Source organism: Lissotriton vulgaris, chromosome 12 (genome assembly GCF_964263255.1).
Source record: "Lissotriton vulgaris chromosome 12, aLisVul1.2, whole genome shotgun sequence".
NCBI lineage: Eukaryota > Metazoa > Chordata > Amphibia > Caudata > Salamandridae > Lissotriton > Lissotriton vulgaris.
The window spans coordinates 273,741,761-273,769,505 of NC_141700.1; the positions used below are offsets into that span (position 1 = coordinate 273,741,761).

Below are 27,745 nucleotides of genomic sequence, written 5' to 3' on the forward strand. Positions count from 1 at the left end.
TTTAGCCATGGTATATTTGCCTATTAAGTACAGATTCAAGCACTGATCCATAGTGCTCCTCTCACTTCTAAATCCATATTGCAGATTAGACAAGATCCCCCTCTCATTTGCCCAATCTGTAACTTTAGTTAAAATTACCTTTCCTAAAATTTTCACAGACGAATCAATAATGGAAATCGGTCTGTTGCGGATTTTTCTTTACCAGTCACTGACCTTTGGCTGTGGGGCTCTGACCCGAGCTCTGCTGTCCAGCTGTCTGCTCCTCGCGCTGTGAGCGTGTGTGCCCCGCTGTGGACTCGGACACTCTGCTGCCGGACCTGGTGCTGTGAGCGCGGTGTGCCCCTGCTGCTAAATTGCCCCCCCCCCCCCCCGCCGCCGTCTACACGGACATCAAGCGGCCGCCGAGCGGGGGGACCACAGTATCCAGAAGGACCTGGGAACTTTCACCCGCCCACCCACGCCCACTTCCGGCGCCTCCAGGTGCTAAAAACATTGTTGTGCCCTGGGGGAGCGGGAAACTGTTGCGGATTTTTCTTTACCAGTCACTGACCTTTGGCTGTGGGGCTCTGACCCGAGCTCTGCTGTCCTGCTGCCTGCTCCTCGCGCTGTGAGCGCGTGTGCCCCGCTGTGGACTCGGACACTCTGCTGCCGGACCTGGCGCTGTGAGCGCGGTGTGCCCCTGCTGCTAAATTGCCCCCGCCGCCGCCTACATGGACATCAAGTGGCCGCCGAGCGGGGGGACCACAGTATCCAGAAGGACCTGGGAACTTTCACCCGCCCACCCACGCCCACTTCCGGCGCCTCCAGGTGCTAAAAACATCGTTGTGCCCTGGGGGGAGCGGGAAACTGTTGCGGATATTTCTTTACCAGTCACTGACCTTTGGCTGTGAGGCTCTGACCCGAGCTCTGCTGTCCTGCTGCCTGCTCCTCGCGCTGTGAGCGCGTGTGCCCCGCTGTGGACTCGGACACTCTGCTGCCGGACCTGGCGCTGTGAGCGCGGTGTGCCCCTGCTGCTAAATTGGCCCCCCCGCCGCCGCCTACACGGACATCAAGCGGCCGCCGAGCGGGGGGGACCACAGTATCCAGAAGGACCTGGGAACTTTCACCCGCCCACCCACGCCCACTTCCGGCGCCTCCAGTTGCTATAAACATCGTTGTGCCCTGGGGGGAGCGGGAAACTGTTGCGGATTTTTCTTTACCAGTCACTGACCTTTGGCTGTGGGGCTCTGACCCGAGCTCTGCTGTCCTGCTGCCTGCTCCTCGCGCTCTGAGCGCGTGTGCCCCGCTGTGGACTCGGACACTCTGCTGCCGGACCTGGTGCTGTGAGCGCGGTGTGCCCCTGCTGCTAAATTGGCCCCCCCCCTCACCGCCACCTACACGGACATCAAGTGGACGCCGAGCGGGGGGACCACAGTATCCAGAAGGACCTGGGAACTTTCACCCGCCCACCCACGCCCACTTCCGGCGCCTCCAGGTGCTAAAAACATCGTTGTGCCCTCCGCGTCGCGGGACGCGCGCGGGACACGCCTGGCTAAGCCCGGGCAAAGGGCGGGCCCTCTGTGGCCCTCAGTGGCTGAAGTAGGCTGGGCTGGGCCCACTTATTAACATTTATTTTTAAACATATCTATTTCGTATCCATTCAAGCCCTTATAGACCTTGGCAATTGCCTCAATATTTGTAGTTTGATCGATGCGCTTCATTTGCTTTGCCTTTTTTAAACGTTGAGCATATTTAAAATCTTTTTCTGGCATTGTGTATTGTTTCACCTTCTTTGAGGCATAGTCTGAAATATGACCGCAAAAAAGCTTCGATCTGGGAGATTGTTGGGGGGAAGATCCTGTGCTAAGACAAGATCCAACCCCCTGCGAAACAAGGATGCCTCAACTCTCCAATTGAAGGGCCAAAGCCAGATATTTCAGTTGTGGGAATAAACGGTGGATAAGGTGCCCCCGGAAAAGACTGTTTTCAATAAGGGCGCTTGTTCAACTCCCTTGCATGACTCAGTGCCTGATCAGGTAAAGAAGGAGACGGAATTGGGAAATCTAAATTTAAGCTTACATTCAAGTTTGGGTGTTTTATCATCTCCTCCAATATTTTCTGAGAATGATAAGTGTTCAGCCCCTAACTTGGATACTTTACATCAAACTAAGGATCCATTAACATCCGAAAACTCTATTCCCAATGCCTCGTTAGGCCATTCCAAGTTAAGGGAGGTTATTAATGGGGATTCTCAGCCTTTGGATATTGACTTAGAGTTGTGTGGACGCTACTTGGCAGATGAGTCCAGGAAATTACTAGAGGTTATAAAGACCCCAATTGGCGCTACCCCCTCTGGTTTACATCTTTATAGTAGCACTCCATCCCTCAAATCCCAAGATTTATCTTTTCAGACTAACATGTCAAAGAGTCCGATGCTCAATATAACGGGGATTGAGGCCATTAATGCTCCTAGCTCAAATTCATCTGAGAAACCTATATCAGAATCCCTGATTTCCTTGGAACATTTGTTATCTTCAATTCTAACGTTATTGAGTAAATTTGTGGGCAGTACAGATTGTGTATTAGAATCTGTCACTCAAGTCTTAAAGGTTTTATTATTGAAAACTCCAGAAAAGAATTCCTGCATGGATCCTTGTACTATTCTACTTCCTGAAAAAATACCAGCTAATGCATCTTGTTTGCCATCTGAGAATATACCAGTTGCTCCTGTTATGAAGGAATTATGCCCAGTTTTTAAAATGTCTGCTTATAATTGTATAAAAGATTCAGAACCAGGCATTGTTATAGATGAAAAAAGTGTTGTATTGTCAGACGCCAATGCAGAAAAGGTACTATTTCCCATTTTTGGTCCAGAATTCAAGGGGATGGAGGTTGAGGAGAAAGTGGGAAAACAAAAAAAGAGTAAAGGAAAAAAGAGGAAGCCTCTCCGTAGATTTAAAAAGAGGAGGCAGAGACAAATAATTTTCGAGGACTCCCAAGTTTGCCATAACTCGCCCCCTGCTAAGGTTGAGATCGATAATGGGATCTCGAGGCATGATTCAAATATTTTGCTATTCAATACTGTGGTTCCTCCTGTTAAAATCAATGAAATTACCACCAATTGTTCTAATCCAATTTCAGGAGAACTGGACGCAGAAGAAGAAAGGCCCATGGTCCACTTTCCTGTAGTGGAAATAAGAATATCTGTTCCCGTGGTATCAACCGTTCTTAACCCTACTGCCCCTTCTTTCCATACATTGGCAGAAGGGGTAGTTCCTGCTCAAAACTTTTCTAATAATACGGTGGAAACCCGTACAGATTCATTGATTTTAGATTTTCTCCCACTATTTGATCTTGATTTGGTATTGAATAGAACTTTATTGTTGAAATGCTTTAAGGACATAGAGTGTCTGAAACTACTTTAATCAAAGGATATCGACTTAGTAACGATATTAGGAACTGGGGCCATGTCATTTTTTAGGGTAAGGTTCCATTCCAAGTTGATAGTGAATCTTATACTAAATCAAGCAGAAATTTTCCAGAGTCAGGGGATTGATGTGGTGCCCTTTTTTGCTACATGTGTTAATAACCACTATGAGAACGGCTATCAACGGGTCCTGGGTCAAGCCGGTTCTTCTCAGCCTTTCGAAGACTTAAAGATTCGTGTCTTAAAAACGAAAAGGCTAGTTACACATGTTATCCCCGCACCAATGACAATAAATAGGGGTATAATTGAGAATGAACAGCAATGGAACTGGTTACCTGGTGCCTTGTCGACCAAGGTGACAGACAACCCAAAATTGTTTTCTCACCTTTAGCAGCTCTTTCACTGTTCTTTCCTGGAATGCCGCTGGCATTAACAACAACCCTGAAAAATTACAGTACCTCTCTTCCTTGAATGCCAGTGTAATTTGCATCCAGGAAACATGGTGCATTGACAAATTGAATGTAGGGAGAGATTACTTTGTGTTGGAGGTGGCAGCCACCCCTTCCAGTAGAGGACATGCAAAAGGGGGAATTGCGTGCCTACTGACCAATAGAATGGAATTTCTCCCACTACGTAGACCCCAGTAATCTTTTCCAGGCAGTGACTCTTTTAAATTTAGATAATATGGGAGAAAAGTACCCCTTCGTGATAATAAACGCCTATATACCGCCAGACGATCATTTTAATATTTTATTACAACAAGTTTTTGTTTTTATTAAACAAATCAAGGAGACAGTTCTTTCCCCCAACTTTCTGTTAGTAGGAGATTTAAATTGCAAAGTTTCCAACCTTAGTCTAGAGCTCTTTAGAAATAAAGCAAAAGAGGAGGCTCTGTTGATTCCCCAAGCAATTTTTCCAGGAAATATAAAAACAAATAAACGGGGTAAACTACTGTTAGAAGAATTGTACATTATGGAGGGGCTCATAGCTAACGGTAGGCTTCCGTCTGATGTCCCCGCAAATTACACGCATAGTTCCTCCCAAAGTAAATCAATTCTGGACTATGTAATTGTTGATCACTGTATTTTCTCTCTTTTAAGGGACTTGGTTGTTGTAGAATCAACCTTCAGTGATCATAATGTTATTATGTTAACACTTTCAGTGGATCCTCCTAAATCTGACCCTTGGTTGCTTAATGGTGACGTGGTCTCTTTTAAAAAAAAAAAACAGGCAGATGTTTCTGGGATTTTAAAGCTATGAAGGGTCTGGAGCCTATCCTTGAAAAAACTTTAACTAACCTAGATAATTGGCAGGGGTTGGAATTACCCTCTTTTGAGGCTCTTATGAAGGAGATTATCTCTGCAGTAAAAAAATCTAATTTAATTATAAGAAAGATCTCCCTCCCTAAAGCAGTTATTACCCTCAATAAGGAAATAAATAAGTTGGTGAGGGAGCAATATATATGTAGATCAGCAGAGAGATTTCAGAAAATATCTCTCCTCAAAAGAAGGAGAAGCAGGGTAAAGAAAAAAATGAAAAAAGAAAAGGAGGACTCCCTATGGATTGGCTTGCGGGAGGCTGCTGTCCAAGGAAAATCTAGACAGTTTTGGACTCTCATTGGGGAGGGTTGTGGTACAAGAGTGCGTCCCCTCCCAATTCCTATCTCGGAACAAACCTGGGTAGTCTACATTTCATATTTATATGCCAGTAATGACCTGCGACTGGAACTTAGGGGAATTGGTGAAGATATCAATTCCACAATTGAGTCCCCTTCTGAATCATCCATAGAACTGGCTATTAAGGATATGCGTCCATCAGGAGCTATGGGACCGGATGAACTCCCGATATCAGTCCTGAAACAGGATCCAGTATCTTTGAGTAAAATTCTATTCCCTCTATTCAGCTTCTGTTTCTTTAAAAAAACTATCCCATCTTCTTGGAAGGGGAGCATTTTGGTGCCCATGTTCAAAAAGGGTGATAGAAATCTTCCCAATAACTATCGACAAATAGCCCTCTTAGACGCTATCGTGAAGGTTTTCTCTAAATGCTTATTGTCCTTAATTATTGATTGGGTGGTTCTAAATCAAATTTTGCCACTAGAACAAACAGGCTTTCGCAAGGGGCATGGAACCCTGGATAATCTCTCCGCCCTTTAGATTATTACTGATAAATACATAAGGGTACGTGGCGGAAGAGTGTATGTGGCCTTCATAGACTTCTCCACAGCATTTGATAAGGTTGATCGCCCTCTGCTGTGGAGAAAGCTATCTGCTTTGGGTATGCCCCCTCAATTGCTAGATATGACCCAGGCACTACATACAGACACATGGTGTCAAGTTCTTCAAGGAGGAGATAGGGGATTATCTAAGATCATTCCTTCAATTAATGGCCTTAAGCAGGGTTGCCTCCTTGCCCCACTGCTTTTTTCTCTGTATATTGCAGATCTACCCGCCTCACTCTCCTCTTGTGACGGTATAGCCCCAGTCTTGGGTGGAAAGCACATTTCATGTCTGTTTTATGCGGATGATATTTTAATAATGGATCTTATGCCTAAAGGTCTTGCCAAACGCCTCCATGCTTTACATTTGTATGCAGAAACCCATTATCTAAAAATCAATGCAGCAAAGAGTAAAATTATGTGTATTTCAGGCCGGAAAAAACATAAGTTTGAGAGCTTTGTCTGGTCTGTGGGAGGTGACAAACTTGAGGTGGTAAAGAGTTATGTTTTCTTAGGAAAATTAATCTCAGACACTTTAAGTGATAAATCCCATATCGACAACAATGCCCGGAAAGCCTTATCCCAAGGGAGAAGCTTAAGTGCATTGTACTCGGCAATGGGAAGGAGACACTTTTCTTATTTATTGGAGGTCTTCAGGGCAAAATTCCTTCTACCCTCTTGTATGGATTGGAACTGGTCGACCTAAGGCATTGGGATTTTTTAAATGTGGTTGAAGGAAAATTATTAAGAAGCGTAACCTCCATTAATTCCGCTTGCTCAGTGGCCGCTTGCAGACTTGAGTTCGGCCTGCGCAGCAGTTGGGTGCAGGGCCTGGCAGCTGTAGTACGTTGGGTCGCAAGCTTAGCCAGAGGAGAAGCGGGGACTATGAGAATTCTTTTAAAGGCGGAATTATTGGGAAGTTTAAGAGAATATTCCCTAATTGTTAAAAATTTTAGAAAGGCTGTATCGCTTCTGCAGTTGGAGGAGATTACCCTCTTTTCCTTATCCGCAGCCCAGTTAAAGTCTGTCTTGAAAGAGGCCTCCTGGGACCTTAGCTACAGATTGGACAGCGCCTCGATTCTTACTAAGAAAGGTGTTAATCCCCTTACTGACTCATTTGCAAGAAAATTTGTGCAACCTTATGTCGCTTGGAATTTGCCCCACGGCGTCCGGAGATTCTGGTTGCTCTTGAGGCAGGACTTGCTACCTCTAAATAATCTTTTGTTTAAATGGTACGGAGTCCCTGCAATCTGCGACCTTTGTCACTTGTCCACTCAAGATCGAATGCATGCACTTTTTATATGTCCAGTGCTGCGTCCATTTCGCCGTAAATGGTTAAGGCAAATATGCTTGCAAATGGGTATTTTAAATGCTAATTCTTTTATGCTTGCCTTATATAACCCCCCAAATGAGAGATTCTGTTTTAACATTTTTAACTTTTTTAAATGCTTTTTAGCTATTTATTGAAGGCTTGCTTATGAAGTATGTATCTATGAAATATTTTGTATTGCGGTAATTGTTGTAAACTGTCTTTCTGGTAATGAATGGAGTTTTGTATCGTGTGTTTCTTTTATGTGGACCTCCACAGAGTTCCAAAACATAATAAAGATTCAATTGAAATCGGTCTGTAACACCGAGGATCCCCTCTCTATCTCTTTTTAAAAATAGGTATAATAATTGATTTTGACCAAGATGCCGGAAACCCTGCTGTACCCACAGCACTAAAAACATTAGCAAGGATTTTAGCCCAGAATTGAAGATTGCTTTTATATAGATCTGCAGGAACTTAGTCTGGGCCCGGCGCTTTATGGCTGAAGGTACCTCTTATAGCTTTCTCAATTTCCCCCTTTTTAAACTCAATTAGAGCACTAGCTTGATGAAACAAAGACCAAGGGATGGAATCTAACGCCCCCTTGGACTCGTAAGTCGCCTCAAAATGGGAAAGCCACTGGGTCTCCGTAATATTACATTCCTGGGGCTCATGGCCCTCACCGCTAAAAAAGGGGTATTTATAATAGACCAAAATCTAGTGCTGTCCTTTAACACCTCCACGGATAATAGTGAGTTCCACGCCTCGTCCTTGATCTCTTTTTTCCGGGTATGGAGTACTGTCTTATACTCCTTCCTCATCCTGACTATCAATTCCCCATCAAGTTGTTGTTTTTTCAAAGCTAAAACTAAGGAGCGGTGGCCACGTGAACATTTCTCATTGAACCATCTTGGACCACATGTAAGTCTCGGTTTAGTGTTTATGGTTCGGTCACGGCCTATCTGACTACAAATGGCCTCAAAGGCTCTGAGAACCGCATCCTTAGTGCTTAAAGGGTTGGTGCAGGTTGTGATATTATCTAAACACTTCTCACACAGACCCTTAAAAAAGGTATCCGGAGTTACTTTAGCCCATCAAAGCCTTCTCCCCTGGTTACATGTTACCACCCTACTCAGAACCCAATTCCTACCTCCTTTGCAGAAAATGCCACAGGAATTGTCCAAATTTAAAATGACCGGGTTATGATCGCTAAAAAGCGATTCCCAAGCGTTATAAAAGATAACCTTGTTCAGTAGCATTGGGGACATAAAAATATAATCTGTGATGGTGTTTCTTGCATTAGATTCAAATGTGGGACACCGATATTGGGGGTTTACAAAACGCGGTTCAAAGAGATCGGCATCAGTCAAAAGGGACTCTAGGCCTTCGCCACGTGGAGAGTGTCCGAAGTGTGGAATCATAGCATAATTGAAACCAAGCGGGTCATCAATTGAACAATACGAGTCACACAAATGAGTATTAAAATTGCCCATTAATAAACCATATTAAACAGTGGATTGCTTCAACCTATATTCATTTAAAAAATAATTCAAACTACTCAAGTCCTGATTCACATATTCACACTCCCCTGAATTATAAAGGTTCACTAGTAATAGCTTTGGATAGTTTTGCTTACTAAGCTCCAATATCATACAATGGGGAGAATCGATCTCTAACCTTTTTACGGAGCCCCTTAAATCCAGAGAAAGAAAAAACATGAGGCCGCCTTTTGCTTTGCCCGCTAGTGCCGGACATGCATGTAAACAGAACTTAGACCCGCGATATTCCAACTCAAAATTCTACAATTATGGGTATTATCGCCAGCATGTTCATCAGTACGCAGATCAATAGGGCATGGGTCAGAGTTAAAGTCCACACTACCCCTGTTAATACCTTCAGATGTAATATGACTTCCTACCATTAAACTTAAGGCTAACTGGGGACTTGAATCAGGCACAGGAGAAACATCAGATTGGATAGTAGAATTCTTTATCACTGATACAGCTACTGGCGGCAGTCAATCGCAGGCATCTAAGCTGGACAAAGGGGCAAATCTATTAGCTAGTTCAAGGTCAGAAGATCCGCCTATGGGCCTAAGGGGTATGCTTCGACTTCCCCCGTAAGCAAAGAAAAATGACTGGGTCTATAAAAAACCCTAGAGGTAGGAGGGAAATTTCCCCATGATGGTACCCTTGCTTCCTGCTCCCTAGATGCTCTAGTAAAAGTCTGACAACATGCTCATTATTGAAATTAGCAATTACACAATCACCCCCCCCCCATCCTTCGTGTGTCTTACCCACGATGCACGTCTTGCCATAATCATTTGGTTACAAATGTCCCAGACCCGAACCCTGGCTACCTTCAGTTGTGCAGTGAGCCAATGCATTGTTTTGGCCATTAGCTGATCAATAGATTCTAACTGCCCAGCGTGTAGGGTAGGTACATTCCTCAAAAGGAGCGGCGGCCGGTGGGAGGTGAACTGCCCTAAAACCATTTTCAACTGAGCTATGGACCAAACTATTTTGCACGGCTGGGAAGACTTGGCCAGACTGCCCACAAACCAAAGTTGATTGATTTCCTGCGCCATAGTTAGGACAATTTTGCATAATATTACTTGCTGGTCTAGCCCGGGGTCTGTTTCCCGCCTCCCTTGAGGTACTTAGTATTAACTGAGCAAATTCACTAGAGATGTTCCCTTCTTCGCCCACATAGCCACCCGAAGCTACCAACCCCACAACAGGTTCTATGCCTACCCCACTAATTCTGCTAGAAGATGAAGGCCTAGAGTTTGATGATGAGGGAATAGAGGGAGGAGATTTAGGGCCAGATGTAGGAGCCCAAATACCAGTCGGTAACGGACGATTTCGGCCGTTACCAACTGGTATTTGGGTATTGTAATGTAGGGGGCTAGAAAATTACAGAATCTGTATATTTACCGAATCGGTAAATATACCGATTCTGTAATTCAATATGTAGGTGGCACAGTTTACAGTGCCACAGGCCCTTAGAAATTTGTTATTTGCCACCGAATACTATTGGGTGGTAAATTACGAATTTCTGTGTACATGCACATCTGTGCATGTACACCTGTGCCATGTGACACACATGCATGCCCTTAGGGCATGTATGTGTGTCACATGGCACACAAGCCAGAAACAGGGGTGCAACAGGGTGTCAAAGTGACACCCTGTCCCCCTTGGAAATTCGGTATTTTTACCGATTCGGTAATTACCGAATCGGTATTTGCTATTGAATCCTTTGGGCTTCAAGGCCCATAGGAATCAATGGCATATACTGATTCGGTAATTACCGAATCAGTAATTACCGAATATTACTGATTCAGTATTTTTACCGATTTCTTTTCCTACATAGCAATTACCGATTAGTAAATACCGAATCTGTAGAATTCGGTATTTGCCATTCGGTAATTTGCTATTACCTACACCTAGCCCTTAGAGATTACAGGATTACACAACACATTTGTTGGGATTTCGGTCCGCCGACCAATTTTTGTCAAAGAATCTTCAATGATACGAATATTAGGCATAAAAAACAATTAAAAGTTAATCAATCTATCTTCAATTCTTGATAGCCTATCGAGGATAGGCATAAGAGATGATGCAATTAAAGCCCCCATTTGACCCATAAAACCTCAGAGACTTCAGGGGGAACACTTAGGGGTCGATTCCGATCCTGGAAAAAAAAGAAGGTCCGTACGATTCGTATCCGGAGCCCTCTCCGTACGAATCGTAAACATGCCGTACGACCTGACGAGTACGATCCGGACCAGGGTATGAGGACGCGATTCGTACGAGACACGTCAGGTAAGGGCGATTCGTACAGAAAAGCACACAATCACATACACACCGTATCGCAGGGTGTACGCACTGTACACCCAGCGAACATGGGGTGGGGGCGTTCCGTACCTGTTTCGGGGTGAACTCTGCTTTTACGGCTGTTTTCAGCTCCTGTAGAAAAAGGGTCATAGTACGGTGCGTACCAGACACAAATCGTACTTGCTGGGTCAGCAAAACGAGCCGCGAACTGTACAGATGTCGCGTACAGCGGGTTCCGAGGGAGATTCGTACGGGGATTTGATTCATACGGTCTCTGTACGATTCGTACGGAGTCCAGCTCCTGGTACGAATCGTACTTCGTCGTACGTATGGGGGACGTTGCAGGGTACGATTCGTATGGGAAAAACGCTCCGAACGGCTATTCGGAGCGGTTTTTTCCGAATCGGAATTGACCCCTAAGTGGGTTAGAGTTCAAAGTACCAGAGATAGATGTAGAAGGATGCGGCTCTGTTATCAATGGGGATGTCATAGTCACTGTTCCACCATTCTTGTTTGTCTTCTGCATTTTTGCACTTTTCTGCCTTTGCGGTCCCCCTCCCCTCTTCCTCTTTATTGGTGGTTCCGGAATTGGAACCATAGTTTCCTTGATTTGAGTTTTAGATTTGTGCACAGACCTTGTAGCGATACGTGGTAAAGTGCCTCCAGGTGTACCTTCTCGGACCAAATCATCAGGACGGGGGCTATTTGGAACCTCCGCTATTGCAGAAAAATGCAGCGGGACATACATGGTCTGACTAGCACCTCAGCTAATCGATAAGAATCGATACCTGCGGCCAAACAACGTTCAGGTGTACGAGCAGATGTCAGACCGTCCAAGGAAGATTATTTCATTTGCAAAATATCCAAGGATAAACAGTGCTCGGTCAATGCAATTTCATGGGCTAAGACAGAGCTGGCCCTAATAACAAATTGGTCCAAAGTCCCTGCCACGCTTCCCCCAGATGGTGCAGTTCTGCTCTTTCCCTCGCGGGTATTCATTTCAAGCTGGGTACAGTGACAACAGGCAGCCCAAGATGTTAGTGTCCCAAGGAAACAACAAAAGGCAAAATTAGACTAACCTGGGGAACCGCTATTTTCAGAGGAGGGGGGGCCCAGCCGGCCTCATCCGGTCTCTAACGGGCTCAAACGGGCCTGCCCTTGGCCCGGCACGCATCCCACGAAGCGGGAGCGGAGAGCAGTTAAGATGTGCTGGTACTGGCGCTGTTGACAAGCAGGCTCAGGTGCGGGCAAAAACAACCTTGCTCCCTGGGACTTGCAGTTCCTAGGATGCAGCGTCCACCTCTGTGCTCGAATCGGCTCCAGCGAAGCAGGAGCGGCGAGCAGTTAAGTAGTGCTGGTACTGGCGCTGTTGACAAGCAGGCTCAGGTGTGAGCAAAAACAACCTTGCTCCCTGGGACTTGCAGTCCCTACGATGCAACATCCACCTCTGTGCTCGAAGCGTCTCTGCATCGGTCAACCTTGTTCTCAAATGCCCTTGTCTGCCCTGCTCCTCTTTGGGGTTTTCGGGTGGTGGGGAGCCCGCCCCGCCATTGTCTTGTCTATTCGCTGCCAATTCGCTTACTAGATTTTCCCAGGCTCTTGCCCTATCTGTCTTACCTATCCTCTCGGTAGCCTCCCTAAGCAGCAGTCTACCTACCGCCCAACCACTTCTCTAGCTCCCTTTTCCAGGAAGCAATTCTAGGCCCTCCTGGTGCCTTCCAGTTTCTGGCTATCTCTCTCTGGACATAGGCCAGATCCTGAACTTCCCAGTTGTTCTGTTTTTTGCCGTGTGTGGGAACCACCCTAGGAGGAAATGTTCTGAGGTGTGCAGGAGTTTCATGTCTATGAGGCCACCTACCACTTGTCTGATCTCCTCTCAGAAGGTTTGTAACGTGGAGCAGCTCCAAAACATGTGGATGATACGTGCTCTCTCTCTACGCACCTCGGACATGCTGCAGCATCTATGCCAAAGTATAGCCAAATGCGGGATGGGTTCAGTTACGCCCTATGCAATATGTAGAAATTAATCAGTTTGAATCGCGTGTTAGTCGACACTTTCGGGGTCTGTCTAAAATGTTGTCCCATTCTACCTCTGGGATGTGTTTGCTCAAATCCTCCTCCCATTGTAATCGCGGGTGCTCTAGTGGCTTCTGCATGTCTTGCCTCATTGCCTTATAAAGGCAAGAAACTGTCTTGATTCTTCCTGTTGAGAGTGCCACATACCTACATCCCGCTAGTGCATGCAGTTCCGTACCAGTTCCAGCTGCATCGGCCCCCAGGGTATACACCGTGGAAAGAGCCTGGTCCAGGCTCCCAGTGGACACTTGGGCGGTACATCTGGAGGCGTCCCGGCCTCCCCCTGGGTCCAATCCGTTAGTTGCCGATGAGAATTTAAACATCTGGCTCACCAACTCGCTTGATGCTCTCCTCCCCAAGAAGAAACAACTCACCAGGGGTAAGAGAGTGGGATCTGCGCCCTGGTACACATCTGAGCTGAGAACTTTGAGGAAAGGCTGCAAGAGGCTGGAACGGTCCTGGAGGAAAGATTGGAGCGAAACGAGCCGGAGAGAATATCGGGCGGCTCTTAGTACCTACAAATCCGCTATTCGGGTAGCAAAATCTGTGTTCTTTGAGGAGAGAATAGGCTCTGCGGCCAACTCCTCAAAAGAATCGTTTAGTGTCATTAAAGAACTCCTTAAAACTCCCGAACCTCAGGTCATTCACGATGACCCACGTGAGAAATGTTCTGAACTTGCTTCCTTCTTCAAAACCAAAATAGACAACATCTTGGCATCTCTCCCCCGGCCAGCCGAGGAGACTCCCTCTGGTGGTAACCCAGAGTCTCAGCCCAGGGTGCGGTCAGCGGAGTTGGTTTCCTTCGGCCCTGTCATTGTGGAAGAAGTTCTCACAGTCTTGACGACCTTGAAAAGTGGTTCCCCGAAAGACCCTGCACCAATGAAATATCTTAAGCAGGTAGCCCCCACCATCGGTGGCCCAGTGACGGACCTGATAAACCTATCTCTCACCCAAGGAGTGGTGCCCCCTAGTTGGAAGGGAGCGGTTGTCAAGGCTCTCTTGAAGAAGCCTAACCTGGACCCCCCCGACCTTGCCAACTTTAGGCCTATTTCCCTGCTCCCCGGCCTCAGCAAGGTGGCGGAGAAGTTGGTGAATAGCCGCCTATAGGGCTTCCTGGAGTCAAACTCCCTTCTGGGTGACTCCCAAACGGGCTTTCGCCCCGGTCAGGGGACTGATACTGCCCTGCTGGCAGTCGTGGAGAATGCCAGGAGCATTTTGGATTCAGGGGGATCGGTGGCAGTGATCCTCCTGGACCTCAGTGCGGCATTTGACACCGTAGACCATCAGGTGCTTCTCCAACGGCTGTCGGGGGTAGGGGTCTCCGGGATGGCCCTGAAGTGGTTTGTGTCCTTTTTGGAAGGCCGGATGTTTGAGGTATGGGAAGGCCACGAGAAATCATCATCGGTCCCTCTCCAGTGTGGTGTGCCACAGGGCTCATCGTTGAGCCCTACTTTATTTAACATTTACATGGACCCCCTGGAGAGTGTGATACTGCCCCTGGGTATCAAGATCATCAGCTACGCTGATGATACTCAGCTGGTGGTAGGGCTTCCCCAGTCGGCTTACCATCCCGACCGGCTGCACACGTGTTTGGATAAGATCTTCACGTGGATGTGTAGCTCAGCACTCAAGCTTAACGGCTCCAAAACGGAACTGATGATGTTGGGGAATTCCCCTCCCTCCTTATCCCCGAGCAGCTGGCCCAGCTGCTTGGGAGCGGCTCCCACCCCCAAACAGGAGATCAAGAGCTTGGGGGTGTGGTTGGAGCAGGACCTTTCTTTCAAGACACACGCTAAAAAGACCGCAGGCGTGTGTTTTGGTCTGCTCCGATCAGCCCGGAAGATCTTACCTCTCCTCCCAGTGGCTTCTAGGAGGTTACTCATCCAGGGGCTCATCATCTCCCGGCTGGACTTCAGTAACGCGTTGTTTCTGGGGGCTCCAGAGTCCACCCTAAACAAACTGCAGCAAGTGCAGAATGCGGCTGCTAGGCTCCTGATGGACCTTCCCAGGCGTCAGTCAGCTCGACCTGTGCTGAAGGCGCCTCATTGGCTCCCTGTTAGGGAGAGGGTGAAATTCAAGGCACTCTGTATGGCCCACAAAATCTTGCAGGGGAAAGGCCCACCTATCCTACGGGACATGGTTCAATCCTATAAGGCTTCCCGTTCCCTCCGCTCAGACCATCAACATCTGCTGCAGGTCACGAGGGTAAGGAAGGTAAGAACTGGTGGCAGGAGATTCTACATCAATGTGGCCATCCTATGGAACTCTCTTCCTCTGTACCTGCGCTCGGAAACGAGCTTCTTACGCTCCCGCAAGCTGTTAAAAACCCACCTGTTTCCTGCCTATTTCCTGTGCCTCGTGTCATGGCGTCTCTCTCTGGATGAGCGCGGGGATGCCCAAGGGTAACCAGGCGCGTTATAAAATAATAACCTCCTCCACCCCAGTGTTGTCTAATCCTTCTGGTGAGAGCCCCATGCTTAAGGAAGTGGCCTACCGGAAAATCATATGCAGCCTGGAGCTCTACAAACTGGAGTAACGCGGAATTCTGGTATAGATTCCCCCATCTTTGTCAGCCCTGCTGCTTCCCAGTCCTACAACCCCGCCCAATGAGCCCCCTGCGGCAACCACGCCCACATTGTGATTGGTATGTCTGCAGAGTAGAGAATATTGACCCCCACCCGTCTCAGGTATCTAGCCCAGTATCGTACCACCACTCTAGTTTCCATGGTATAGTCAGACGCATTTCGTAGGGCCCTTCGATAAATCTCTGTCAGGGTTGCGGTGTCCGGCGCGGCAGGGTATTGTTCCCGTTCTGGGTCACGACTTGTCGCCAACTATTGAAACATCCAGTACAACTGGGTGGCATTATAATACTCCTCAAAATCTGGGACCGCTAGACCCCCTTCCGCCATCGGGCACTGTAATGAGGTCAGCGCTACTCTTCCACGCCCTGATACCCAGATAAATGACGTGACTAGTGAGTCAAGATCTCTGAACATTGGTCTTTGGATCCACACTGGTAAGGTTCCGGAATAGTACAGAAGACGAGGGAGCGCCACAATCTTCAGGACTGCCACCGGCTCCGCTACTGAAAGCGGCAATGTGCTCCAGAATACAATTGCAAACTTCACTAATCTGATTGCTCTACCCATGTTTTCTTCTAGTAACTCCGCCGGTTCATGATATATTTTAACTCCCAAATATTGCAGGCAGTTGGGCTCCCATTTCAGGTGGCCAAGATCAGACGGCAGGAGTGCATTAGATATCATGGGGTACTGCTCTCCAATTAACCTTGAGGCCAGAAATGGCAGGTCTACCATTCTCTGTGCCCCTCTCAACTCGCTATCCATGTCACCGAGGAACAGTAGGAGGTCATCCGCGTATAATGCAATAAAGTGCTGCACTTCCGCAACTGTTAAACCATTATAATCCTGTCCGCTTCGTACCCTGCACGCCAACGGCTCCATGGCCAGAGCAAATAGGAGCGGGGAGAGGGGGCACCCCTGTCTTGTACCCCTCTCCACCCTCTGCCTGGGAGAAATGGTTTGTCTGGTGTGCACTCTGGCCGTGGGCGATGCATACAGTAACCGTAACCATGCTTAGAAACCTCCTCCCAGTCCCATCTTGGACAAGACCTCGTAGAGGTAAGGCCACTCCAGGCTGTCAAAGCCTTTACAATATCCACCTCGAACACCACCGCCTCACGCTTATCATACCCAGTGAAGTCCATGACCGTCAGGAGTCGCCCAATATTTATGGCCGTGTTCCGCCCAGGGATAAACCCTGGTTGGTCTGCGTGAAGTAGGTCAGGCATATGTGGGAGAAGGCGCATAGCTAACATTTTGCTCAGGTTTTGTAATCCACATTTAGCATGGACAGGGGCCTGTAGCCTGTGTAGTCATGCGGTTCCTTCCCAGGCATAGGCACCGGGACGATAAGGGCCTCTCTAGTACTCTCCAGCCTTATTCCAGCTCCCAGAGCCTCCTGATACATGGTGATCAATTTGGGAGTCAGCTCTTCTACGTATGTTGCATAAAACTCGGCCGGTAGGCCGTCAGTGCGCAGGGCTTTGTTCCTTGTCATACCCTTAATGGCAGCTCGTACTTCCTGCTGTGTTATATCTGCTCCAAGCTCTTCCACCTCTTCAGGAGCCAATCCTGTTATCTGCAGGCCCGCAAGATATTCTCCCACATCTGCATGATCAGCCTCCCTCGACCTTCTATACAACTGTGCATAGTATCTGGTAAAGACTTTGTTGATCTTCGCCTGCGTAAAGTGCTGGCTCCCTGTCTCGTTCTCATTTACACCAGTGGCTGGCTTCTGCTCACCGGATTTGCTAGCCATGCTAGGAGCGTCCCTCACTTGTCTCAGTCGGCATGAGTACGTTCTAGATATTTCTTGTAGTTGAAGCATCTAAGCATCTCTTACTGCCTCGCCACTTCCTCCTTGGCATCCACCAATGTCCGCTGGAGCTCTGGGAGTCATGGCCTTCTACATTCCCGCTCCCGGAGGGTTGTCTCGCCCCTTCCACTTCTCTAAGTAGGACAAGACTGACCTCCGTAACACGTTATGCATTGGCCCCGTAGGACCACCTTGAAGGCGTCCCATTCGACGAGGAGGCTGTCCCCACATTGGCCTCAAAATATTGTGCGATTTCCCCCCTGATCTCTTCACAGAAGACCTGTTCTTCCAGTGTGTCTGGACAAAGCCTCCACGTAGGTATCCATTCCAGGGAGAGGACTAATGGATTATGAACTGATATCGTGCGCGCTAAGCAGTCCACTGCAATGACATGGCGCTGCGTGTCTGCTGAGCACAGAAGGACATCTAGCCTCACATTAACCTCAAGGACTGCCGAAAAGTACGAGTAGTTTCTATCTTGGGGATGCAAGATTCACCAGGCATCTACCATCCCTGTGTCCAGGCCGTAAATGCTTGCGAGGCACGCGCTGCTTGCGAATTGCGCACCAGTGGGTGCGATCTATATAGGAGCATGTCATCTACACTGTTAAAGTCGCCCCCCACTAGGGTTGTGCCCATCAGGTACTGTGTCAGGCAATGGCTCAATTTCGCAAAGAAGGCTGGCTGTTCTATATTGGGGGCACAGGCGCTAATCATACTAATGTCTCGGCTCTCTAGAAGCCCCTTTATAGCCACATTACGACCCTCCAGGTCAGCTGAAATGGGGCCAATCTTGGATCCATATTAGTGCCCCCGTGCACAGTGGCGTCACTAGGGTTGGTGTCACCCAGTGCGGTAACTCATGGTGTCACCCCCCTCACGACTTACCATAATTTACCCAAAACTGCCACTCACAGACAATAATTGCACTACTTTAGTGCTCTCTCACCTGTGCCACAATTACGTGTCCCCCTGTAGTGCCAAGGTGAGCCAGAGCGTCTTTCATCAGGTTCTTGGGAAGAGAGTCACTCAAGCTGCAGGCTGTAGTGCTGTAGACTGACTGAAGGTGGCTGTCTGTGCTTTTGAGATGGTTGGCTTGCCTTGTTGGTGCAGTGACACGCACTGGCACCGTGCTAAGCAGCTCTCTCTTGTTATGGCACTTTGACGGCTTTGGTCCAGTCTGCCACCTTCTCATTTTGAAACTATTGTGCACTGATTTGGGCAGTCGGCTGGAGCTTTCATGTGTGCCTGTGCCGACCTCTGGGCTGCATTGGCAGAGAGCTGCTAACCGGACATGGCTCATCTGGACTGGGGGCTCTGGGCTGTGTTTGTTAAATACTTGCAGCACCGAGATGGCCTTCGATGTGATTTAAGAACTATTATATACATTTGTATTTACACTAAGTAACTTAGGTTTCAGTGTGACATTTTCATAATTTCAGTGAAATTATGTGACGTTTTAACAACAGTGAGTGACACGAGCAAAAATCAAGCATTGAAGACGGGGGAAACATATAGGGGCACGGAAGGCGGCTAGGAATTAATCAATTTAGCAGTCATGGCAAGTTACAGTTGGCACTTCCTCACCTCCTAGTGCGGGCACACAGAGCTCCTTCTTGGCACTTGCTCGCCTCTGTCAGCGTTGAGCCTCTCTGGATCGTACTTTGCAATAAAGAGTTTACACCTTCTATTAGAATACGCCTTCAAACCCTAAACTGTCCCGCGCTTGCCCCGGAAGTATGCCGCAGAACACCAAGAGCGTTGTCGGGCAGCACCCCTCCCCCTTGCTGGTGGCTGCGCAAGAGAACACAATGCATCAGGGATGCTGTGGCTACTAAGCGGACCAGAGCAGATCTGTGTTTCTTTGTATATATATTAGGCGAAAGTGAGAGATGCGTTGCCTGAATTTGGAGCTGCGACCTTGTCTCCTGCGATAATGCATGTGAGAATCACCCACCCACACTGCAGGAAACGGGGTTCCAATCGTGAGATGTCTCTACTGAAAGACAAGAGGACTGGTTCTGAGTCAGTTTCGCGTGATTGTGAAGCCGTGAAATACTTCGCTGGGACAACATGACAGGCCAGTGCTTCAAAAAGGCCTCCTACCAATCACGGCAGTCCAGAACTAGGCGTCAAGGGAGTTGAGATGTATAAAGCAAGCTGTCGGGGTGCCTGTGCGCCCCACAACTGGTCAGGACCTTTAGGGGCAGACCTTGTAATTGTTTAGATGTTTTGCTAGTATTTGGATTGTGAGTTAACTCCACTCTCCTCCAACCAGAGACGGAAAATACACACACGTGGATAACTTTAAACTTCTCACAGGGGGCTCGTGTAGGATAATGTGCTTCGCCAAGATACACCGGAATGCTGTGTCAGCAACTGTGTTTTCAGGAACCTTGTGACTTGAGGGCAACTAACCCTGCTGAAAAATTCTTACTAAATCAGCAGAAATCTTTTTTTACTTTTCTGTGGCGTAAAAACTGACACATTTGTATGTGGGAAGTGAACAAAGTGGAAATGCACATTCAAACTTTTCAAGTAAATGCCAAAACATGGCACATATTTTACTTCCATAGCTTTCGAATTTTTCTAAGGTGGGAATTTAACATGTTCAGAAACGTGTCTTTCTTTCACACCCTTTAGTTTGATCTCCTATGCTGTCTCTTTCTCCACCTTCTCGCGCTCCTTTGGTCAGCTTCCTTCATTTTCTGATGCGTGCATTCGCCCTCTCCCTTTAGGTCTCTCTTTACTCGTACACAATCACACTGCACTCTCTCTCTTTCTCCTCCGTCTCACACACCCACCCTCACATCACCTCGGCACCATTTTCTATGTGCCCTTCAGAGCCCACGTGCTGCTGGCACATTCAGGTGATTCCTGGACGGCAAGGCTGGGCGTTCATCTGCTCTGTGGTTCAGGAGGGAGGTCTCGCTGCCTGCCTCAGTGACTGTCGTAGTGCCACTGCCCTGTATAGCAGGTGCCTCGTGCTTCCGCTCCCCACATCTCATGCACGCACCCTGGCACGCACCTCTCTGGATACCCCTGCAAGCGCGAGCCTCGCGGAAGCAGCTTCTTTGCTGCACTGGTTGCGTGGATTAACTCTTACATCCCGGCTCCGTCCCACCCATCTCAGACTTTTCTACCCACTCATGGAAGCTGTGGTCTGAACAGCTACAGAAAAGGTGTAAGCACTCTAATCGTTGTCACCTGAGAGCTATACAAATACCCCTGCAATGTTGTGCCCGTTATTCATCCCTCCTTTCAGAAGCATCTACAGACCTTTCCCTGCCTGAAACTACCGGCAATAAAACAAACTCTGGTATTTCTGAAATCTCTAACCCACTGAGTCCCAACATCTGCGCACATTAGGAAATACGTGTTTTCCTCAGATAAACGTTGCACTGGTGACCGTGCAACACAAGGCCCAGGCTGGGGTTCAGCTGGGCTTCGAGGCCCGCCCGTGCTGTATAATACTCTTACCCTGGCTGGGCTCCTGGCGCCGCCTTTCAGAGGACCTGCTCGGCACTTGCTCACCTCCTGGTGTGGGTATTCACAGGACCTCCCCCAGCACCTCCTAGCGCGGGCGCTCGGAGTCAGAGTGCATCACTGCACAGCAGAGAGGAGTGAGTCCCGTTTCCAGGCAGGCTGAAGCAGACACGATCGGAGCGGAATTCACACAGAGCAGCATGTCCTGTGTCAGGCAGCAGTCTCCCGCCGCCGCTTCTGACTGACATGAGGTCACATCCCCCCACCACGGCGCCACAGAGCCTGCAACGCAACGACTCTGCTGAGGGCAGGCCCCCGAGTCTCCAGGCAGCAAAGGACATATTGTAAGATTGTAGCACGGCACAGAGAGATTTTTAACCGTTACTGAGCCAGCACTGGCAAGTGAAGTCTGCCGGCCCGGTCGCACGCACAGGTGTCAGATTTGCCAGAAATGCGTTAGTGTCAAGCCCTATGGTGATACTTGGCAGGCCTGCACGGTGTCACCCCATGTGATGGTGTCACCTGGTGCGGTCCGCACCCCCCGCACCCCCCTAGTGACGCCACTGCCCGTGCATATGCTGAGTAGGTAGTATAGAAAAGTTGGCCCCTCCATCGCCTATGCAAAGCTTGTCCCGCTTTCTGAGTGAGGTGCGTCTCCTGTAGTAAGGCTATTTGGGCTCCCCTCCTTCGTAAGTGTGAGAGAACTTTGTGGCATTTCGTCATTGTGTGCATACCACAGATGTTCCAAGTCATGCATTTATACGCTTGCTTATCAGCCATTCGGAGGTATCAATGTTACTGACCCATCCCCCTCCTTGTGTGACGCCCCGACCGCTCTTCCCACTCAAACCCTCATGGTTTCTGATATGCTGCAACTCAAGGTGTCCTCTACCAGTTACAATTAAACATTGTCCCCAACTCCCACTCCCCAGGATAACTAGGATAAGACCCCCCTCCCATCCAAAAGAAGGTCAAAAGTCCGCAAGTGAATACTTGCAGGTCGATCAGTCAATTGCAAGGGGGAAGGCTGCTCATCCGCCGCTCTAACTTGGGGAAGGTGTTGGACACTAAAGGGGTGATATTTACTGTTTCCCCCTCCAATCTAAACCAATTTGAGGAAATTGTTGAACACTAAAGGGGTGACATTTACTATTCTCACTCCAACCTAAGATAACTTGGGGAAGGGATATGACGACGACGATACCTGGTCGCTGCTCTCCGCCCCCCTCCTTGGCTCACATTTTCATTTTCTATTTCTCTTCTGTAGGAAGTTGTAATGTTGTACTGATTATTATATTTGAAACAAAATGGTTGCACACAAGAATACGGGATGGATAGAATCCTGAATACTGTCACAAGTTATCCGAGCATCCAAATGAAAGTGACGGTAAAGTGTATGGCACATAAATGTTGAATCAAGATTTCTTGTGTCCACATATGGATGGCTTCGTAATTGATATGTATGACACTCTGCTGAATGTATTTCTCTGTAAAACTCTCTGTGCAACTTTGTTAATAAAGACAAGTTTAAAAAAACAACTTGGGGAAGGTGTTGGACACTAAATGGATAACATTTACTGTTCTCACTCCAATCTAAACTAACTTGAGGAAGGTGTGGGGAAACTAAAGGGATGACATTTACTATTCCCACTTCAATCCAAATCAACTTAGGGAAGGTGTTGAAACCTAAAAGTGTGACATTTAGGGCCTGATTACGAGTACAGCGGTCCAAAGACGGTCGTACTCATAGTGGCAGTCCAACCACTACAACCTCGGCGGACCGACATCCCGATTACAAGTACGGTAGTTAGATTGCAACCACCCCGACACAAGCCTGCCGCTACCACCAGGATCCTGGATCCCACGGCAGTCAGAGAAGCTGGCCACAATGGCAGCGGTGCCGATGCCGGCTCAGCCGTGCATATTATGAGCTGACTTTTAGGAAACCTTTTCATGGCGGGGATCCCGTCATAAAAAAAAGTTGGCAGAAAGGCAGGGAGGGGGCCCCAAACAGGACCCTGTGCGTTTTGGCACAGTGGGGATTGTAGTTGGGGACACGTTACACTCCCCTATGCCTGCACTGTTGTGCATCCACTTTGTGCCATGCACGACATGGTGCATGGTAATAGTGCACTGATGACAGTGCAGGCACTGCAGTGCAGGGGCACTGCCTTGAGGCTCACTCTGTGAGCCAAAGCATGCCGCTGCAGCAAGACTGCTGCCGGCTCACCGCCAGTCAACTCAGAATTTGGTGGTCGGGAAGCTGAAGGCTTGGCGGTGTTATCCCGACCGCTGCAACGGTTATCCGGCAGTCGGACTGCCAATCTCGTAATCGGCCACTTAGTATTCCCACTCCAATTTATACTAACTTGAGGGAAGGCGCTGGACCCTAAAAGGGTGACATTTAGTATTCCCACTCCAATATATGCTAATTTGAGGGAAGGCTTAGGACACTAAAGACTTCATGTATTATAAGTAGAGTTCAAAATAAAACGTTAAACCTAGAGTATTAAAGAATTCAAATGTACAATACACAGTTAATACTATACATTTTACATTTTAGTAAATTACAAAATTAAAAATATATTAAAACACAATTTTAACTAACCTTATATATAATCAAAAAATACAAATTCATATTTAAATGAATACAAAATTACAATATTTAAAAATTATTTCCTACCACTCAAACTGTAAAAAATACAATTACATAGAATTCAAATAAAACTATTGATAACAGTTAAAAACTATATATTTCTTATATTTTTATATTTTAAAACATTTGTAAAAATATTTAAAACATTAACAAAATAATTTTGAATTTACTTTTTCATACCTCTAACAATTTCATAAAAATAATGTAATCACTTTAAACATAATAAATCCAGATCTACTTCTTTATGATAATTAATAAAATATTTTAACATCATGTTTTATTTTTTTAAAAATCCATAAATATATATATATCCTATTTAATATGTAATTTTAAAACATCAAAAACATATTAATTTATTTTTAAAAAATTCTAAACAATTCCCATTTTTTTAAAATATTACCTTAAAATGGAAAATGAAAATACATTTTGTTATAAAAATCTCCCCACCTTTATCCCATAATAACCCAACATACAGCTATTAAAAAATAAAAAGATAAACACATTAATACAATTTAAATTTGCAAATTTATACAATTTAAAAAATAAACCAATATGCAAAATAAAAACAAAATAAAACAATTATAAACAAATAGAAGTAAAGAAAATACAATATCTTACATACTAACACTAAAAGAAACAATATTATATGCAAAGATGTTTACTACATTGATATTTCTGACAATATTAAAAACAACACTTAAAACAATATTTTTACCTTCGATATTCCTGTTCATAAGATATTTAAAGTCCTGATATTCTTGACCCGATATTTCTGTACACAATATTTGTATCCAAACTTTTGTCCCAACACCAGTAAATCATCTGGGGCCATAAGTTTGTATAGGTTGCACTCAAAATAATTAATCTATAGTGACATACAAGCATCTATTTGGTAAAACCATGTGTACACCCCATATTACACTGGAGAAGTGTGATTGCTTCAATGAAGTCCATACCTATGGGGAATCTGTCTCATGTGGGCAAAAACCAAAAAAATGATAATTTACATTTCCATTAATCCACTAGGACATTTGAATTCTTTGTATGAAAATTATAATTGTAAAGTAACCAGTCTTTTTTCTCTCTCTCCAGTCTGTGCAGTGAAGCATAAATGGGCAAACATCTTATGCATGTATCTACAGGATTTTTGTATGAAAAGTAATTCTAACAACAATTTCAACAAATTAAACAATTATGATTTAAATCAATGCCATTGATTGATCATTTGTGCACACACAAATTAGTACTCAATGAATACCGTTACTGAAGCCACAAATTATTGACTACAAAATTATTTCACAACTTAAGCTCATTAAAAAGATTCTTATATTGCTAATTCTTCAATTGTATCCAAGTGCAATAGTTGTTTAGTTTCTAAGTAAATCATGTAGTAAGATTCTATTTGTCCAAGTTCCGTCTGTCATTCTCTCTGATACTGCCGGGTATGCGAACCTTTCTAATTGTTTTTAGGATAGAGACAACTGGGCACTTCATACAAATTACATGGTTCCATGACTTTGTATTTCATTTGCCTTTTACATCCCATAATGCAAAATAATATTTTAGGCATCAAAAAAGATGTAGGTTATGTTAACAAAGAGGGAGAAGTGTAACCCTCTTCTTGAAATTGTTAATGCAAAATTATTTTTGCACTTTTTATAATTCCTGTTGTAACGTTAGGTAACAGGATTTTTTTAATATCCTCTGCAAGATGAAATCTTAAGGATCATATTAATAGTTAGGAAACTTGAATACAATTTTATAATAAAAAATCTACAATATCCTTTCGTTTGATAAAAATTCAAAATATATTTTTAGACTGGCAGATATTTTGATGTACTCACCAGTTGTATGTGCAGAATGGGACAATGATAATATCCTGTTCAAGAGATCAGATAGTCTGAACAGGCACTATCCCTCACCTAGGGCCTGATTACGATCTTGGCGGATGGGTTACTCTGTCACAAATGTGACGGATATCCCGTCCAATGTATTGCAAGTTCCATACGATATCATGGAACTTGTAATACGGCGGACGCGATATCCATCACGTTTTTGACGGAGTACCACATAAGCCAAGATCGTAATCAGGCCCTAAGTGACTAAAATTGGCATTTATTAGACTGTAGGGACATGATGGCTTGGCCAAATTCATAATGAGGAATTCTCCATATAAATACAAAAACCAAGACTGCATATGTATCACAGAGGCATGCATCTTACCTGTATCCCATGAAAGAAGGGACATATTTCTGGAAGATAGATTTAAACCGAACGGGATTCACAGCGTCAGTAGAATCAGGGTGCCACAAGGCAACAATGACATCAGAGAAAGCTAAACACAAAATGGAAAAGAATGCTGGAGATTAATTTAGAAATACTATGAGTGGATGCAGCATGCTTAATAGAAAACATGAGAGGTTGGGATTTAAAAAAGGAAACAAATTAGTCTTGTCTCAAGCACAGTACAACATGCTTCAATCAACTGTTTGCAAATTAGTCTTGTCTCAAGCACAGTACAACATGCTTCAATCAACTAATAGTTTGAGCTATACTGAAAGAAGATCTTCATTAAGTGGAAAAAGTACAGACTACATTCAAGCATTCAAAACAAATAATAAAATTTAGAAATCTGAAGCCATTTGCATTTTGACAGGAACAGTTATGAGCAAGGCTGGACACCTGACCCCGATCTGAATGTCCGGTTTGGCTCAATTGCCGACTTTCAGTGTAGATACGGTTTGATTTCTAATTTATATTAGTATTAAGGAACATTCTAAACAGCGATTTAGCATAGGAAATTCTCAAATGAAAACTAAAAAACATTATGGACAAAAAGAATTAAAGTTCACAGTCCTAAGGTTCTGTTGCTTTTCTGTTACATCCGTTATTGCTTGCTACAACTTCCCTGCAAAGAAGAAGTTCCACAGACCTTGCTGGTCTGCACCAAAGCCAATCTCGACATCCTGAGTGGGTTGCGTTTGACAAGGCTTGTTGGGTCCAATCCGGATACCGACACCGCAGTCAACTAGATCCTTTGTGGGACAGCTCGAATCCAGCTCCTGGTCGTCGTCGATGCCTCCTGGACCTCGTGGCTGAAGAGACAAACTTCACCTTTTCATCTGAAATCAACCGACATCTGGTGGCATCTTTCTATTGCCTATTATGAAAAACAGTGGTCCATAGGATTGAGTTTTCACAAAGACAAATAGAAATATAGACTCAAATCAGTACTATATTGACAAGATTTTCAGTACCCAGCCGGGCCTGAATTTTTATTTTCAAATATAGGTAAATTTAAAAGACCATCAAGAAGGTCTAATATAGCAGTTAATAGGGTACACGCCTGTACCTATCCAAAAGTACACTCAAGAAAAATTCAAGAGTAGGAAGAGAGCAAGGAAAAAGAAGGTGAAGAATATCAGGCAAAAAGAGCTGCGGAGCCAATTGTCCCTTGCATAACGCGCCGGCTTCACGATGATACGGAAGGACTTCCGTATCATCGTGAAGCCGGCGCGTTACCATTGTGCACACCGCTTGCTGCCAACTCGGACCGCGAGTAATAGGATTATTATCTCCTCGCCAAGACCCTCGAGTCCCAGTGTATATGCCCATTACGGAATACACACGACTAAAGTTCCAAGAATAATTGGATTCTTCATCCATCATATGATAGAAACTTAAGGCAGCACCCCCAAAACCCACCTAATAGGACACCGAGGTACCAGCCCTTCGATTCATTTATCTTTATAACTACTAGAAGGCTGATGTAAAACGCCTAAAAGGTTTTAAAGAAAGCACATACAGGCAATACACTTTTACTGTCCTGATGATGATCCCAGTTCACTAGGAGCCGGGGATCGAAACGCCGTCGACACTCATTCCGATTATGTAACCTGTCCATTGTGTTTATAATGTTACATGAATTGGTTGTCTGAACTTGCAGTGCTAACATGTTATTGATGCAAGGGACAATTGGCTCCGCAGCTCTTTTTGCCTGATATTCTTCACCTTCTTTTTCCTTGCTCTCTTCCTACTCTTGAATTTTTCTTGAGTGTACTTTTGGATAGGTACAGGCTTGTACCCTATTAACTGCTATATTAGACCTTCTTGATGGTCTTTTAAATTTACCTATATTTGAAAATAAAAATTCAGGCCCGGCTGGGTACTGAAAATCTTGTCAATATAGTACTGATTTGAGTCTATATTTCTATTTGTCTTTGTGAAAACTCAATCCTATGGACCACTGTTTTTCATAATAATTAATTGCCCAAGGTCCCTAGGCACCCATTGGGTCTCCCTTGTTCTCTGAAAATATATCTTTCTATTGCCGCCATGGTCACGGGCTAGTGGCCCA

At 45.8% G+C, this 27,745-nt stretch overlaps 1 protein-coding gene across 2 annotated transcripts in view; it reads right to left on the reverse strand.

Moving 5' to 3' along the window:
* The window catches only part of USP21 (ubiquitin specific peptidase 21), a 558,274-nt gene that overhangs the window by 319,117 nt on the left and 211,412 nt on the right, over positions 1 to 27,745 (reverse strand). For both annotated transcript variants that reach the window (XM_086945031.1, XM_086945032.1), the window contains exon 7: positions 25,612 to 25,723. In XM_086945031.1, the coding sequence (XP_086801157.1) occupies positions 25,612 to 25,723 (112 nt within the window). The remainder of the gene's footprint in view (positions 1 to 25,611; positions 25,724 to 27,745) is intronic.